Source organism: Thermobia domestica, chromosome 4 (assembly GCF_964235325.1).
Source record: "Thermobia domestica chromosome 4, izTheDome1.hap1.1, whole genome shotgun sequence".
Lineage (NCBI taxonomy): Eukaryota > Metazoa > Arthropoda > Insecta > Zygentoma > Lepismatidae > Thermobia > Thermobia domestica.
Genome location: NC_137457.1, coordinates 115,195,359 through 115,214,487, shown reverse-complemented (window position 1 = coordinate 115,214,487; position 19,129 = coordinate 115,195,359). Strand labels below are relative to the sequence as shown.

Below are 19,129 nucleotides of genomic sequence, written 5' to 3'. Positions count from 1 at the left end.
TAAGACGTGGACGTGATTATCGTGGAATCCGAAACACATGAGCTCCCGCCGGGAATCGAACCCGGGCCTCCCACGCCAAAGGCGCGTACGCTAACCGCTTAGCCACGGAGGAGCTCGGGAAAATATTTTATTGTTGTTACACAAAGAATATAAACTAGAATCGAATGAGCTATAAATAAACGAATGATAGGAATTCGGAATACCATGATATTGTACTTGGAGTCTAAACATGAATGAGGAGAGGGACAATGTGTCAAAAAGAATTTAACTATATCTTATAAAATAGATTATTAGTGTTATTAGATTTATGGCATATCCCTCGTATAATATTTCCCACTACACCAGGGATAGTGGTATTATAACTCCTACGTATAGTCGAATTTTATATGTATTTAAACGATATGTACGTAAACATTTTTGTTACCATGTCAGTCACTAAATTACTTGTGTTACTAGCATATTATTGAAAACCATTAGAGTATTGTTCATGTAATACTCGTACAACGAAAATTTTAAAGAAAGGGGCACCGTGTCTCAATAGTAAGGTGCTTAACTCTGAAGCATCTAGTCCCTGGCTCGATCCCCGGCCACTTAAGTTTGTGGTGGACAATATTTTCGTGGATTTTCTCGGGGTACTCTCGTTTCATTTAACATTCTCATTCAATTAATTCCTCCATTATCATTAACTTGTCTTAATCATCTACTGCCTTAGTCTACGGGCATAATCATGGGACGTTAAACTGAAAGATTTTGTTTTTAAATTTTCACTTTAAAGATGGAATTAGTTTAAATAACTGCTGTAATAGTGCGAGATCATTGCACATGTTTCAAATTTGAAATATTAACAGTTGAAATGAATATTCTCATATATTTTATTTTCTCTTTCTTTTTTCTTTGTTATTGATATACCCAAAATAAAATCCTGATCTCGAAAACAGGGTGTAATTTGAAAATTTTAATCAATATGTTATTGCTGATGTGTAGAACAGTATACACATCCATAAAGTATTGAACAGTGAATTCTGTGCTTAAAAATCTTAAGTCAACAATTTCCATCCAAAAGTTAGTTGGTAAGCCTGATTGGGATGAAGAGACCTCGAAGATTCAAAACGACCTGTTTGGATATCCATTTGGGGAGGAAGAGACCTTTTTTCGGGGACGAAGAGACCTTACGGGGACAAAGTGACCGCTTGTGCTTTCTGGAGAAAATTGCAAGAGGTCGATACGTCCCAAAATGGGGACCAAGAAACCTGTTCAAGATATCTATCTATCTATCTATCTATCTATCTATCTATCTATCTATCTATCTATCTATCTATCTATCTATCTATTTATGTATTTATTTGTTTATCTGTCTATATTTCTTTTTTCTTTCTTTCTTTCTTTAGCTGCTTGAGGTATATCTCAATTAATAGATATTAATAGATAGAGGCCAAATAATAGATATTACTTATGTTTTCAGATATTCGAAATTTAGCTGTAATTTTGAGTCCATCATAAGGTTCTACGTAAAAATTAATGAAACAATATAATATTTTGGATATACTCTCATTGATAGAACATTTTGCTTCATGAAATATTTGCAGAGTTTATGTGCTTTCTGTATAATGGCTCTTATTTCAAAGGGAGTGAGATTTGATTCCACCATTTTACATTAAAATAATTATTAAAAAGGTTTATCTGCTATATTATACTGGTCAACAAATGTTCACTTTTTATTTTTTACAGAAACGAAAGTAGCCATTCTTTATAGATTTCGGGGAGCTGAACACGAATATCACACTTAAAATTAGCTGATACCTCGGGGTTGCCAGTAAATGTGGAATTTACCTTAAAAATGATTTTTTTCACATTTATTTTGTTAGGTTTTACTCAGGAACGTATAATTACGTCCATATTTATCGTTGCGGAATGTGTTATGCCATTTTTATTCGTCGATGACCGTACTTTCTGAAAATTTAACAATCGTTCCGGTAACCGGTACCGTTGCGAAAATATATAACCATATATTCGAAAAGATCCTCTTTTTTAGAGGAAAATCAGAATTTTATTTTTTTTACTGGCAACCCTGCAATAGTATTATTATAATTTATATTTGAAAAGTAACCTGTCAATATTGGGAGTGTTCTCTGCAAATGTCGTCATGATCTAAGCGAGCCGAACTGTGAAAAAAATAATATCCCTTCTACCGAAATGCCAAAATTTTACATACCTTCACAACATGTACATTAAAAATGTAATATTGAGTTCCGTATGCAGAACATAACTATAGAACAATACATTCAGACAATGTAACTATTATTTCGGTAGTCTGTACTGGGGTGGGGGATTTTATGTACTGAAATATTGCACGAAAAATTCCCTTTCTGCAAAATTCCGACTTTTTTCTGCCTGCAGCTGGCAATCCTGCAATAAATAACTGCACTGGCAAACCTCGGATAAATATAATCATAAAATATACTTTGACACCAAAAATTTATATTCTACTCACATCCACACAAAAAAATGTTTTTCCCATGGCATGACCGTATTGTCAAGACATTTCTAAAGTGTTGTGCTTGTTGGATTTGGCAACAATGCGTAAAGCTCACTCATGTGCCCACGATCCAAGCACCTGATCATTCGACAAGCTGAAAGTTGTTGGCGGCGTGCGTGTGTGTGTCCGAGCTCTCTTTTACTGTATGTGTGTTGGTTGAGAGGTGGTTGGTGGTGAATATATATACAGTAAAGTATCTGAATTAAACTGTGAGTGTTTGTGTTATTTGAACGAGTGTCGGTTTTCATGAAAATGCCCCGCACCTGCAAGAACAATCCTGATAACTTTTGTTACATTTGTGCAGACGCTATTTGTGGTAATAGAAGGCGGCCACTTACTGATGCAGTAAGGAAAGCCTATTCATTGTATTTCGGTTGTTGAGTGGGAGACCAAGACAAATCTTGGGCTCCACACGTGTTTTGTACGTCGTGTTCTTCCGTACTAAATGCTTGGATGCAAGGGAAAAACGTCTCCATGAAGTTTGGCGTGCCTGATATTTGGCGTGAACCCACAAATCATGTGTCTAATTGCTATTTTGTATGACCCTTGAAGAAAGGAATCAATACCAAAAGGAAGAGAAATATTGAATACCCTGACATCTCATCTGTAATTCGCCCCGTGCCTCATGGACAAGGACTGCCAGTTCCTGTTCCCCCAAACGCAACAACATCAAGAAGTGCATCCATACACCACTGTTGTTGATCCCTCATTTACGCCATCTTCATCCAGCGAAACACATAAAATCACACAACGTGAACTCAGTGATCTGATTAGGGATTTAGACCTCCCGAAGTGAAAAGCTGAAGTGTTAGCCTCACGACTGCAGCAGTGGAACCTTCTAGCTGAAACAGTGCGAGTGTCAGTTTTTCGGGATCGTCAGAAAGAACTTGAGAACCATTTCAGTACTGAAGGTGACATTACATTCTGCAGTGATGTTGAAGGTTTGTTTCATGACATACACATTTCATACAAACCGGACTATTGGAGACTATTCATAGATGGTTCCAAAACAAGCCTGAAGGGTGTATTGTTACATAATAATAACGAAAGACCGTCCATCCCTGTCGCATATGCTGCTATAGCGAAAGAAACGTACACTACGTTGAAATCTGTTCTACGCGTCATTAGTTACAATCAGCATGAATGGCTAGTATGTAGAGATTTCAAAGTAATTTCGATTTTGTTGGGTTTGCAAGGAGGTTCTACTAAGTGTTGTTGATATATATGTGAGTGGGACAGTTGCGCAAGAGATAAACACTATACACAAAAGGAGTGGCCTTTAAGAACAGCTCTGATTCCTGGCTCAAAAAATATTGTCAATGAACCTCTAACGAACGCTCAGAAAATTCTTCTCCCACCACTGCATATTAAGTTGGGACTTATGACTTTGTTTGTAAAGCAGTGAACACGAATGAAGCAGCATTCGGATATTTGTGCATGAAGTTCCCACGATTAAGTACAGAGAAGATCAAACAGGGAATATTCATTGATCCACAGATAAGCCAGCTCCTAAATGACCCTGACTTTGAGGCCACTCTAACCTCTGATCAGCTGCATGCGTGGAGTTGTTTCCGTAATTTGACCACGTTGTTCTTGGGAAGCAAAAGACCCGACAATTACAGGGGCCTTGTGGATGAATAATTTATTGCTTATCAAAACATTGGCTGCAACATGACACTGAAAATGTACTTTCTTTACTCGATGTCTTCCCAGAGAACTGTGGTGCTTTCAGTGATGAACACGGCGAGAGATTTCACAGGGATATTTCTCTCATGGAACATCGATACACAGGTCGGTGGACAGCTGCAATGTTGGCTGGCTTCTGCCGGAAGCTACAGAGGGATGCTCCAGACACAACCTACAAGAGGAAGGCAAAGAAACGGCGCATTCATGGAAGGTGAGTGCATTCATTTATCCTAGGCAATAAATGTGTACAATTTACTTTTGAGCAGCAATAACGAAGGTCCAAGGACCAATTTATTTTTTTGGCCAAAAATGTAGTAGACAGGGGAAATTTGCGATATTTCAGTTCAAAGGATAATATTTATTCTCAGTTTGGTCTTCTTGGTGGCACATAATGTTACCACTCTTACAATAGCTTTTCCAGCATTCTTTCCAGTTATTTATTGCAGCATTGCGAGCGGTAGGCAGAAAAAAGTCGGAAGTTTGCAGAAAGGGAATTTTTTGTGCAATATTTCAGTACATAAAATCCCCCATCCCAGTACAGACTACCGAAATGATAGTTACAATGTCTAAATGTATTGTCCTATAGTTCTGTTCGGCATACGGAAGTCAATATTACATTTTCAATGTATATGTTGTAAAGGTATGCAAAATTTCGGCATTTCGGTAGAAGGGATAATATTTTTTTTTACAGTTCGGCTCGCTTCGATCATGACAACATCTGCAGAAACATTCCCAATATTGACAGGTTACTTTTCAAATATAAATTATAATTTTACTATTGCAGGATTGCCAGTAAAAAAAAATCGGATTTTCCTCAAAAAGGGGATATTTTCGTATATATGGGTATATAATTTCCCAACGGTACCGGTTACCGGAATAGATGTTAACTTTTCAGAAAGTACGGTCATCGACGAATAAAAAGAGGCATAACACATTCCGTAACGATAAATAAAGAGTAATTATACGTTCCTGAGCAAAACCTAACAAAATAAATATGACAAACATGATTTTTTTGGTAAATTCCACATTTACTGGCAACCCTGAGCTAGCAGCTAATTTTAAGTGTGATATTCGTGTCCAGCGCCTCGAAATCTATAAAGATTGGCTACTTTCGTTTCTGTAAAAAATCCACTGTAGACCAGTGTTATCGATTCAGAAATAAAGAATTTTGTGTTTCTTGATCAATAAAGTCTATTTGAATCAGTAAAACAAACACTGCTTCTTTCTGTGATGTCAAAAAATCGAAGAACGAAAGAAATATTGGTCAAATCCGGTTCTAAATAATGATATATTACAAGATATATATTCATAGAGAATGCGTTAGTTTATTATTTTAAAAAGCTATACCTATACCATATCTATCGTTTTAGGTGTATTACGGACCTCATTTCCGGATACTTTTCGAACAATATTTAATAATTTATGTTTTGATCAAATTTAAGTATTATATTATGTTATGATGATGTGTTGGTTCTGTTTTTGTTCTGAGATTGGCGTAGCAATTATGTACACTTTCTTTTGTGAAATCGTAATTGAGATCACTTCTTCACTCTCCACCCAGTATTACAAAGTTGGTTCGGAGTCCAACTCCCTTTTAGCCTCGGTTTCGAAAACGTCGTCGGCTTACTGGTTCGAAGATGATGAGAAAATGCACTAAAGTGGTAGAGCTTGGTACTAGAAATCGAAACCCAGGTAACACTTGAAGACTGTGAGTTGAATCTAACTAGGTGGGATAGCTTGACTGAATCAAAGAGACCATTTCACTTTACTTTTTATTAAAAAAAAATAAAATAAGAATACAGATCAATTTAACAAACTCGGTTACTTGGAGTTACAACTTGGAAGTTTTTCTACATTATTCAAGTGGGAGCACCACCCCATAATACTCAATGGGTGCTAGAAGGTTTTTATGCTAAACCGCGAGTTATTGAAAATAGTAAAGTGTGAACTTTGTACATCGCAACTTGCATTGGCCCGAAAGGAAGAAATGTTAAGTCTCGAAGAGGGAATGTGGTCTCAGATTGATGGAACTTGAAAATAAAACTCATATTGATCACTAAACAATCTCAAAGTGCTCTTCCCGTGTGGAGGGGGAACTTAGAAAAAATTAGCACATACCTGGTTTTTCTGAAGACCGTCCCTAACCAGAGCGAAGTTCACTGTTAGCCGTCCGTCCGTAGAATCACCCGGTGCGGCAGACAAGCCTCGTTTATAAAGGCGCTTCGTCCCACGCATTTCTGCCTTTTCTGACGTAGCTCGAAGGCGACGTCACGAGCCTCATCGAGCATGGGAGAGACTTCTTCACGCGCATGCTCAATAGTGGTTAAGACTTCTAGTATTTCGATGATTTTTCTCTATCACGCCGGGATTGAAATTCCTATTTTACATTTCTTTTTACAGTTTTTGTTTTATACCTGGTTCTAACTACATAATAGATTTCATATATTTATTGCTCTCATGATATTCCCTAACTATTGCCTCTAGGACCCAGCTCTGTGATCTGAGTAAAATCAAAGCTAGGGTCATACCACTATCCCATGCGTGTGGTTTGGTGTCAATGAGGCATCAGGTTGATAATTCAATCTGGACCTCACCTGACTCCGTTCTCCCTATTTCTCTTTCCCTTACTGCACACACAATTTGAAACGCGCGGGCGCCTCGCCCTATAATTTGGAGTCCGGCTTAGGACTACGAGGCACAACTGTGTAACAGTTATCCGCCGACCTCGGTAAAAAAAAAAAGATAAAAAAAAATGTCGAAAGTTATCTTTCTGGCATGGTTATTCAGCTACAGAAACGGTTGTCCAAGGCAAGTTGCTGGGAGTTAAAGGGTTAATATAGAACTGGCCTTACACAAGGTGTTAGGAAACTAAAACACAAACTTTCTTGAGGGATTTGGAGATTATGCACGACTAACTGCAAGAGAGCGTGATTGTAAGATTTCATGTGTCATAACTGACTATAGTACGTATTAATGTTACTCAATTCCATTAACAAACTCTTAGATTAAAACTCTGTAGGATGAAACCTTACAACCATGGATTCCTTCTAGCTTATATCTACCAACAGGTTTTGCATGAACTCACAATAGTATATATATTTTATTTTATAAATTTTTTTTTTATTAACCAATTCCTTACCATATTATTAAGCATGACTTCGAACTGATTATGAGTACAGCTTCTAATAGTATAAAGAAAAGTAAGATTTTGTGAATCCAATAATTTGCTAATTACCATTGTATTTACGGTACTGAGTACAAGTATAGTTATACGTGTTAAATGTGCTTGTCGCAGGCTATTAAGTTTATTCAACTAGAAATGAAAGAATTTTTGACATTATATACACTCAAACAAAAAAATAGCGTGAAGCGCTTTAAAGTTTGACTGTGATGAACGATAAAATTACAAGAGTAGGTCTCATTGTTTATAGTATAAGCCAAATGGGATAACATGTAATGATGTAGACTAGTATACTCAATTGTGTTGCCTGATTTTTTTTTTTTTAAATTAATGCGGGGTTGTGCTTTACAATTTGTGAACAACATTTCTTACGTTGTTTCTATATACCAGTTATACTTTATCAATCATAGGCTATACTCTACTTTCCAGAATCAAGTGACCATTTTATAACCTGTAATGTATTGAAAGTATTGGAGTACTCCCTTGAGTACACCTTTGAAGATATTTGAATACTCCATTACATATTTGGTAATATATTTGGTAATATATTTACTTGTAGCGTAGAAGCGATTGCATACTAAATGATTAAATCGCATATGTAAAATAACTTGAGTAATTAACAACTAGCGATTACAACAGTTGCTGAATGCTTAATAAATGTTAGAAATGCGTCTATACGCATTTTATATTAAACTCATCCTATTGTTATCAAAAATGCATCTCACATTATTAGTTATTGCTCTTTATATTGATATTGCAATAAAAATGTAATATATTTCAAACTTACTGTATAGCTCTGTTCCATACAGGGTAATCATAGTATGTACATGTGTGTTTCTAAACTTCTACTCAGCTTGATTGCTATTTAGGCCTCGATTTGGTTTCTCTCATCCTGTGTGGTATGCATTACGCTAGACACATTGATATTCACGTATACTGATAACGTACAGACATTACAATCGATTAGCGCATTTTAGCACACCTAAGGATTACATATAACAACTCTAGACTTCTTTTCATGAATTCATGAGAGGTTGTGTTAGCAAAGGGGGGAGTCTGAATGGTTAAAATACTGACCCTATGGTTAGTGTGTTAGTGTATGCCCTAGTGGCCTATGGTAGCATCAGATACAAAATCTAATAATCAGGGATGCAGTTACATTTGCTATACCAAAAGACAGGTTTCTTGCAGGGGGTTTCATATCGATTCCTTATAATTAGAGGGGAATGTCAGTGGGGGTTATAGGTTAGTATTGTTAGTATTCCTATTCTTATTACTTTAATAATAGTATGAACGTATGTTATGTCTTCTTTATTTAATTTTTTTTTTTTTAAATATACACCGAAATCGAAAGGGATTTCTTTGCGGTTGCAAAGGGAATTTTACGAAGTCACGTTACATCATGTTTCATCGTGTTAGTGGATCTTGTTGATTTATAGGATAGATTTTAAACGCAAAAGTTAACCACAACATAAGCTATGGTTGATATATTTTTAAAACACACCGGAAGTGCGTTCCGTTCTTTCTTTTAATTCTACTAGCCTTGACTGATAACCGGCCTCGGTTTCCGTTGTGGTGAACTTTTTTTGTTTTAAATCTTAAATGCCTAGTGTAAGGGATTTAGTTATGCGGAGAATAATTCTATATGATGACGTCACAGTGAACTGTTGTTGAGCACAGTTAAATACAATGTGCAATTGAGAATTTAATAAATTATTTCCTTGTCTTTTTCGCTTCGGTGTTTGCCAAAAGATAGCTATACAGAGGGTTCCAAAACTTACGGTCTTTAACATGGTGGAATGAAAATGTGTAAACTCGATTACTATACTCACATATAGGCTTCTTTAAATGTCTAAAAACAAACCTGTGCTGGTACATGACCAACAATAGAACTTTAATTTTAAATTTAAACAATAACTTTCCATGGTTTTCTTTCTTGTTTTTGGTCCGTTAGATCGTGGATATTACAATGAAATTGAGTTGTTTCATATATGGAGAAATATGTAAAGTCTCTTGATATTTGTTACAATCTTCTTATGATTTTTCACAACGCTGATTTGAAAGGAGTTTATATTCCTTTTAGTTTTGAGTCTTATCACTTGTCCAAATTTTGTGTTTGTACTGATACGAGAAGAGTTTTTCACCTGTAAGCAATGAACTGAGGTAAGTCAATGGAAGTCTGTCCATAGAGAAACGAGATTTCCTTGTCACTGCAGGATTTTATAAAAGTTTGTAGCACAAAGAAAGTTCTGGATCCGGATGGAAATTCAGATTTTAGATCACTGTTGCCCATTACTAAACAGTGATGGATCGATCAATAACAGTAATCGATTACCATATCATCCCTCTGGATCAGCCCTGGAGGGGGCTGACTGGTTGCAATCTGGATCCTTGGGTACCTCCAGATACCAGGGGGGGGGGCCTTACTCTAGACATCACACTGGGTAGGCAATGGATATGGCTCTGCAATCAGAGAGACTATTAGACTACATAATCATTAATGCGTTACATAATATCCTTGTCTTATGCGAAGTACTTGTTTACATAGGAAGTCCACCGAATTCCTTTTTTAATTGTTTATTACATATATTTATTCAACGGGGCTGACCACACATCAAATCTAAGAAAGATATAGTAATCAATGGAACCTGCAGGGGTTACCCAAAAATGAGGCTATTCGAAGATGAGATTCGAATACAGAATGTTTTTCCTCCAGATGTCCTGAATGTGCTGACCACACATCGTCAGCATCTAGGTATAGAAACCTGTTTAAATATTGTATGTGATTGTAGTAATATTACAAGAATCAATTTTGTATCATTGAACAAATAAACCAGAAGCCTAGAATTGATTGTATGTGCGCTGACCACACATTATTGTTAGGATGCCTCTTGTGTTCAAGCTGTGACTGTGGATGAAGATCGAACAATGTCACGGTAAGACAAGTTCTTCTCAAATAGATTGATGTACCTAACTCGGCTTGTTTCGTTGTGAGTGGAATGATAATGATGGAGGAAACTGCATTGTTAAATATTCTTTCCACTTACTGTTATGATTACTGGGTGATGAATCATATGGTGAGTAAATCCAAGGTACTTTACAAGATGGGTCAATACCTAGTGTGTTATGACACGTCAGGACGTAATGGCCATATTGACATACATTTGCCGTATCTTTTGTTTCAGCTGTAGTCAGGTTGAGAACTAGGGTATTAAAAGGAAGTTTGAATTTAGCCAGCGTGGCGGAAGTGAACTAATTATACATCTTGGTATACTGACAAGTGGCTTGGTAAATTATCAGCTCAGCGAATGTTTGGAGGGAGAGAGGGAAAAAGGGGGTTTTGCATCGCAACTGAGAGAATTCATCTAGTATACTGTTACAGAAGCCAGCTTCAGACCAGTGACATCTCAGCATTGTCAGATAAGTATATTTGCATTGTTTTTCTAATTTAGAAGACAAGAAGTGGTCAGTCGTTCAGATTTTCATGCATGAGTACAAGAAGTCTATTGTATACAATCTTTTATACCTTGGAATGTTAATATTATCTACCTTTTCTTTATTTTTTTTTTTAATTAACTATAACAAAGATTGTGAGTTTTGAATCTAGGTTACTTCGGAAACCCCAGAACTATTAAACAGAGTTGAGATTCAACAAGATTTAATTAAATTTAATTATACCATTGCAAATATGCTAGTTAAGAAAATTAGTTGCAAAGTATCATCAAAATTTGTTAATGAATTTAATTAAAAACAAAAATTCAATTTTCAATTAGATTAATCAGACTGCTATGACTGACTGATTTGTATTTTTACACATTATTACAACTGTGTGTATCCATAGTGTTCAAGATAAGACGTATCTCACAATGGGGCAATCCAGCACTTGAGAAATGCTCAGTTAACGTGCATATTATTTTTTCACAATTGTAGTGTCTCGCTAAGTCTCTAATAATTTGTTGTCTCAATCGTTATAGGTTTCTTAAAATAATACTGTAGGGTTTTTTAATTCTATAAGGTTAATTAAGATAAATGAGTCCCTCAGAGGAGGCCGTCTTATCTTGGGCACAAGTGATTTATCCATTATATTGCATCCTTTTTTTTTTGTAAGTAACTTAGGAAGAATAATAAAGGAAAATGTCAAATTCCCTTGTCAAAGTGAATTGACAATCAAGTGATTAAAAATAACTATCTTTTAACAAAAATATAAAAAGGAAAATGAATACTCAGTTATTTCCAAGGAGTAGGTCCTTTCACTGCTTTCACCCTTACCCCCTTATTTCTGGGCAGGTTCTGCTACTTCGACTTCTGTAAGGAAAAACCTGAAACGAAAAATTCTCACACCCACACATAGCATTATAGATTGGACGCGGGGACCTGAAGTTGAGTGTAGTGTCCCGGCTTCTTATGATCCGACAATTAACGAACTTGGCAGTTAGGGCGTGACTAGATTTACCTAGTAGTTTCCTTTGTTTAATTTCTAACTATTAAGTATGATGCCAATTATTGCACTGTGTTAATTTATTAAGTATGATAATCAACGAGTTTAAATAAGATCTTAACTTTGTGGGTCGTATTTTTTCAGCTTGTTGGAGTATTCGTATCATCTGTTGCTCGGAGAACGTAAAAGAAGGAGAAGGGAAGACTCACGTCTCCATAGACAATAGGGGAGGTTTCTTGGTACAGGGTAAGTACTAACTCCTTGAATTGTTAGTGTGTTATCTTTGAAGCATGCATTTCAATTTCTTCACGTCAAGCTACCAATTGGTTTTACTAGTGAGTGTACATCGTTGAGTGCTAACTCGAGTGCAACGAAATCACAGTTCATATCCTGGGAGTATCCCAAACTGATTGTTATTATTACTGAATTAAGTGAAAAACTACAATGAAAGAGAGTGACCTAAGCTACAATGTAACAGTGATTATACAAAATGCGATTTGCATAATCTGTGATTTTAGTAAGTGGATCCCTAAGGGAGAATAAACGTGGTTACTTGGTTGTCACTCACGCAAAAAAAATGCTTGAGTCGGGACTCGATCTCCGACTTATCTGTTTCCTTTCAACGTGATCTACAATTTCGTAACTGCCAATCACCTCCGGTCATTGAGACCATTGATACAACGATATTAATGTTGACTGGAATATGTCGGGGCTCGAACTCAGGACCTCTAGTGTAGGTAGTGAGGAGGTGTGATAAACTAAGTGCCTATTGACAGTATTTTATTCTATCCTACTTTTCACATAACCAATTCAAATACAAACTTGCGCTCATGCAGAGCGATAATTTAGATATAGGATAAAAGAATTGATCCAGCGGAGGGGATCGAACCAGGAATCGTCAAGAAGCAAGTGCTTAACAAAGACTATGGTGTATCCTGATCGTGATGATTTAATGGGCAACATTATTATTATTATTCATTTCATTGTAATGTCATTTCCCTATTTTCTCTTTATTTATCTATTTTCCTGCTGTAAAGGCTGGCGAGTTTTTTGCTGTTGACTTTTCGCGCAACCATCATTCTAAGTCGGATGCACTTCCGTCACCTGATAATAATTGATTTCCTTTTTAGTTTTAACGCTGACTGAGAGACGGGTTTTGAACAATTTAAAATAAAAGTATCCGCGAACAATTTAAACAACAATTCGTAAAGCACAATGATATTCGATTAACTTTTAAGTTTCACGGAGTACACTTTTGTTTGTTTATTTTGACATTATGTCGCTGAAAGTTATAATTACCGTCACATTATATCCTAACAGTCTTGTTCCCCATGCGTGGTTGTGAAGCAGTATTATCCACTTATGCAACAGGGCCGCTTGTGGAGGGGGCCACCAAATTTTGAAAGTCGCATGACTTGTAGTTCTAACTCATTTAACGGGTATACTCATAAGTGTTATTCTAAATAGATTTAAGTAAGTTATACTAGATTCATTATAAACAAGTGGACAGAGCTAGAGTGTCCTTAATATGTGCCATGTAAAGTATGAAGGATCCTATTACTCGAGTATTGATTTCAATACGACCTGATATGCAAGTAATGGTTGTCCTTCATCGATTTTCCATCCGGGAGTTATTATTATCATGATTGTTATTATTATTGTTAATAATATTTTTATACGAGTGCTAGCGTGATTTATATATAGTAACTTATAATATTCTGCGGGATATTAACCGCGTTATGTGTCTGTTAAGGGCACAGACCTGGACTTATGGGAAGGATTTGAAAAACGGTCATAACCGCAACAAATGCACAACTCACCTTTAGAGTCGTTAGAAATAATAAGCTCGATCGATACCGATCAATCAAGAGCAATGTTGTGTGAATTTTTTCAGGGCCTACCCAAGTTCTACTTGCTCGCAATTTAATTGTCAAAGGAGTGATACTATCACGACCAAGGTTGTCCTTCAAACGGACTGTAAAATCGGCGGAGCTCTTGGGGCCGGAGAGTTTCCTTTAGGGGGTCTGGTGGTGGTTGGATTCGATGTGTGCCATGAAACCTCATCTAAAGAGAGATCGTACCGTGCCCTTGTTGCTTCGCTAGAAATGTAGTCGTTACGTCTCTGCCGTATCTTCTCACACCAATGGAGAAGAATTATCGAATCAACTGCCGGTTAATTTATTGAAGGCCGTGCGCAAGTACCATGAAATGAATGGATCTCTTCCTTAAGGAATTATCATTTCGCGAGATGGTGGCAGTGACAATCAGAGTAGATGCGTGCTTGCTCATGAGGTTAGAATGTTGAAGCAAAGCCCGTCCCAGAGCTATGGTGGAGACGGCGATGTAAGAGTGACGTCTATCATTGCGGCTAAAACGAATAAACACCCGGTTTATTTGCGTTCCATGGGGGAAAACCCACAAACAGGAACTGTTGCAGATGATTGCAAATTTCCTTTGAGGGAAAACTAAGCACTATTCGAGGTACTCCGGAGGGGAGCATCCTCATCCAGTGGTGAAAACCCAACACCAGGAACGGTTGCAGATGATTGCATAACGCTACCAGTAAGGGACGATTTGTAGTTGGTGTCCCAGAGTTTCAGACAGGGTACATATGTGCACGAGGGTTTGTGATTCAACCCCAAAGTGAGGTTAACCCAAAGAGAAGGCAGTTTCCTTGAATGAGAGCAGAAACACTACTCAAATTTCGTTTGAGGGAAACCGAAGCACTATTCGAGGTACTAGGTACCGAGTATTCCCATCTAAAGGTGAGGTGTGGTGGTAAGTCTGCTTTAAGTGCATAGGTGTTTTCAATAGTGAGAACCCAACTCCAGGGACTGTTGCACAATAGAAAATTAGAGTTGATTAGCTTGCGTTCGTAATATGGTCCCTATATGGGTAATAACCGCATGGTGATAAGTCTGTGGTGTGCATTGGGGGGACTTAAACTACTCCCAACGTCCTTATGAGATACATATAGTAACCTTAATGCTAAGTATTCTTATGTTTAATGATAGTATGATTACCAATTCATTTGACAATGAATTAATCTTTCTGCTGACTCATAGCTACTGCTATCTTATAACAATGTGACGATAAATAATTAATCGTTCTTAAAATATATAAATCCTCCTTTGTTTGTTCTTATAATTGAAAACGTTATACTAAAATAAACAACACTGTTAATACTTTACCATAATTCAACATGACTTAACCTAATTAACGGTAATGTAATCTTACTGCGAAATATAGTACACAGGTAGCTATTTACACCATTAAAAAAAAAAATGATCGGTACACGTATAATTGTAAGCGCATTATGTACAATATGCGCAGTATGCTAGTACATTGCAGTAGTTGGTCAGAGAGTGGCCATCGCTAAGAAATTTGCAATTTTACGGCAGCATAATGTCACTTGTGTTCACCCAAAAAGGGTCGCAGAAAACAAAACGAAACACATATATGATTTCGAGGTTCACAGCAGCAGCAAGCATAACGGAGATGAAGGCGTATTTCTCCATTTTTTTTGATAATTTTTTTTTTGTTTTATATATATATTTTTTTAAATTTTAGTCACTACACTTTCCGCCGCAACTACGGGAAGAAAAAAAAAATATATATATATATATAGGCTATATAAAAAGAGAGAATGGAGAACGAAGCTCGAAGCCATCAAAACAGGGCAGGCACGTGTGGAGTACGCAAAGATGGGAGCTAAACAGAAGCGTATGTCAAAAGAGAGATGGAAGAGTGCCTCTGGCAATGCGGAGGGCCGTAACGTAAACAAAAACAAAAATTTGAAGACAGGAGGAAAGAGGGAGAGGGAGAGGGAGAGGGGAACAGCCATGTGGGGAGAAGAAAGGGGCGGAAGGAGGCTGGCCATCCCCATCGGAGTACCAGTGGGTACGTCCACCCCTCCACGGACAAGACTCCGGGGTTAACACCTGCGTCCATGTGGTACATTCCTTCTGGGTCATGTACTGAGTTTTCCACGGGGCCGCGTAACAAAGGGCTGCTATGGCGCCCTGCCTCCGAGCTGTTATCAAACAGTGGGGTTGTACCCATCTGGTGTGCAAATGGTTCCGGGTGCGGATGATACGTCAGACTGGGGAGGATTAGACATCAGAAGCCCCCGAGTCCGGGTCCCAGTTACTGGGATTCGGGGAGGGCAGATTCCAATTCAGATAACTGTTATACATACTCTCCAAAATGCCGTGGCTACACCGGGTTCGATCAATCCCATGGTGAGTCGCCACTGGGCAGGAGAATTCGAGCCCCAACGCCGGATGGGCAAGCCAATGATGCCACGGGTTGGGACACACCACCGCCAGATCCACAAATGGGCGCCTTGGGAGCTTGACTTGGAGAAGCTCGGTGGCGGTCTTCCCGAATGTAAAAATGACTGTCCCATAAGGGACATGAGTCATCCATCTCCCCAGGACGTCTTCCAAATGATGATGTCCAGCGTTAAAGGGGGTTTGGGTGGCTGCTTCGTGTATAGCAACACGAAGTTGGTTAGCATAGGATAGATCAGTGACAGAAGAGAAAGGGGAAGCAAGGAGATAGTTATCCATATCATGGACGACAGGGCCGTCCATGGGGGCTTCGTTGGTTATGAGAAAAGAAACTTCAGTAGGAATAAACAGATTGGGGTCCAGAGTGAACCCAGCGACAGAGAGGAAATAAGCGGTGGCAACAGAGTTCACATTACCAAGGGGTAAGTGATGTTCGTCAGGGTGCCCTTGTGCCATTGCCATCGTTACTCACAGTAGTCAGATGAGATCCTGGAAAGGAACAACGGGCATAATTAAAACGCCTATATAGCTTACTAGTGGGGAGAATCAAAGTTCCTTTTTTTTTTAAAACAAGTGACACGTGACCTTAACGCGTGTATCATAATTAAGAATAAGTTTGCTACAAAAACAAGCGATATTGACATTGCTTTCATTTTCCAGGTTAACGCATTCCTAGACACGAGGAGGGAGAGCGGCTAGTTTCACTTTTCGAAACAACAAGGAAGTAAAATAATCAGGCGGCGGCAGCGGATGGAATCCGATAAGGTGAATGAGGAGTTTAGTAGACCATTCAGGTACACTTGTGCATACAACTGTTTGTAATCACTGACAACATTTTCTCTTTCAGCTACGACGACACCGGTGTCTCTTATATTTTCCCGTGTTCGACAGCATATTGGGAGTCGTATAGAAGAGAAAGAAGGGTAACTCATTCGTTGCCGGCAACATTCACACAAAGAGAGAAAAAAAATACCATAATTGCCCCAATATGTTGGCGAAGGATTCCTTTAAGTATCAACTCGACATAACCTTTCTTGTGACGCGTCAAACTTTTACCGCGGTATAGTAGCTATGATAGGGCCCTGATTCCAAAAATGACTTATTTGCTCCTCTATTCGAGTTTAGCGCCGCCGACTAAGATGAGTGCCTATTCCCATAGTAGGCCATGGGTATCTAATGCCTGAAGAGGAAAGGGGAGATGGATCCCAGGAAGTAACCCTTAGTTTCTGCCTGACGAAGAGTATACGACAATAGTTTTTTTTTTTTTAAATTTCACAACGTAGTTTGGCTCTATCTATAGCCCTGTACGCAAGTGTTCCGGTATGCCAGAGGTCATGTGTGACTACATGTACTCCACTTTTTAGAGGTTTATAAGCTTTATGAGACAAGCTCTGCTATATGAGACATTCTATACACGCACCAGTTATTATACGTCTAGTCTTTTTCTTCTTCTTCTTTTTTTTTAATCCGTCTCAATTGAGGCGACCGGGTCTCATGAGCGACCTATATATTACGCTTAACATTCATCGTCCTCACTATCGCTAGAATCTTCCGGCTCGCGTAAGTTGTCGCGGGGAAAATACTTCTTTAATCTTTCAATAGTTACAATCTGAGTGTGGTTAGGATTTGCTACGAGTTCAATTTTACAAGCATTTGTGGGAGAAATACTCCTTAAGTAATACGGTCCCATATACTTGGGTGTTAACTTTGGAGAAATATCCAGAAATGGATCCCAGGAAGTAACGCTTAGTTTCTGCCTGACGAAGAGTATACGACAATAGTTTTTTTTTTTTTTTTTTAAATTTCACAACGTAGTTTGGCTCTATCTATAGCCCTGTACGCAAGTGTTCCGGTATGCCAGAGGTCATGTGTGACTACATGTACTCCACTTTTTAGAGGTTTATAAGCTTTATGAGACAAGCTCTGCTATATGAGACATTCTATACACGCACCAGTTATTATACGTCTAGTCTTTTTTTTCTTCTTCTTTGTTTTTTTAATCCGTCTCAATTGAGGCGACCGGGTCTCATGAGCGACCTATATATTACGCTTAACATTCATCGTCCTCACTATCGCTAGAATCTTCCGGCTCGCGTAAGTTGTCGCGGGGAAAATACTTCTTTAATCTTTCAATAGTTACAATCTGAGTGTGGTTAGGATTTGCTACGAGTTCAATTTTACAAGCATTTGTGGGAGAAATACTCCTTAAGTAATACGGTCCCATATACTTGGGTGTTAACTTTGGAGAAATATCCTTCTTAGGCAAATAATCTCTACATAATACTAAGTCACCAACCTTTAATTTAATAGGCTGCCTAGTGCGATCAACGCGTAATTTAGTCTGCTGCTGTGCATGTGTCATAGCCTTCTGGGCTAGTTTACGGATTAACTTTAGTTGTTTCTGATGTTCCTGTATTTTCGTGAATTGATACGGGGTGTCCAATTGAGTGGGAAATCTGGCCTTTTGACCAAAGACAATCTCATATGGGGAATATTTCCTAATAGGGGAGGTTGATATATTATAAGTATACGCACACAAGCGGACGTATTCCGCCCACTTAGTAGGCTGTTTAGCCGTGTACTTAGTAAGGAAACTTGCAATGACAGAGTTGAATTGCTCACACAGCCCGTTCGTTGACGGTTTAAATGCTGCGGTTCGAACATGTTTAATGTCAAATAAGTCATTCAATTCGGCCATTATCGTTGATAAAAAATTACTTCCTCTATCCGTCAGTACCTCTTTAGGAGGGCCAAAACGCGTGATTAACTCGTCCAACAGGGCCCTAGCCACTGTCGGGGCTTTAATATTTCGTAGCGGTACTAATATTGCGAAATGGCTGAGATATTCTATCATAACCAGGATATAGCTGTAGCCTGCGCTACTATGTAGCGGGCCAAAAATATCTAAGCTCCAGCGGGAAAACAATTCCTCTTTTACCGGTAAAGGGTGAAGGAAACCTTGTTTCTTTTCTCTAGGGATGTTCACCCTCTGACAT

General features: G+C 38.1%; 1 protein-coding gene across 1 annotated transcript; it reads right to left on the bottom strand.

Moving 5' to 3' along the window:
• Positions 1-18,183: 18,183 nt before the first annotated feature.
• LOC145682847 (uncharacterized) lies at positions 18,184-18,831 on the bottom strand. The gene has a single exon (XM_081754212.1). It carries the CDS (start codon positions 18,829-18,831, stop codon positions 18,184-18,186), a length of 648 nt encoding a protein of 215 aa, XP_081610338.1.
• Between the last annotated feature and the right edge of the window lie 298 nt (positions 18,832-19,129).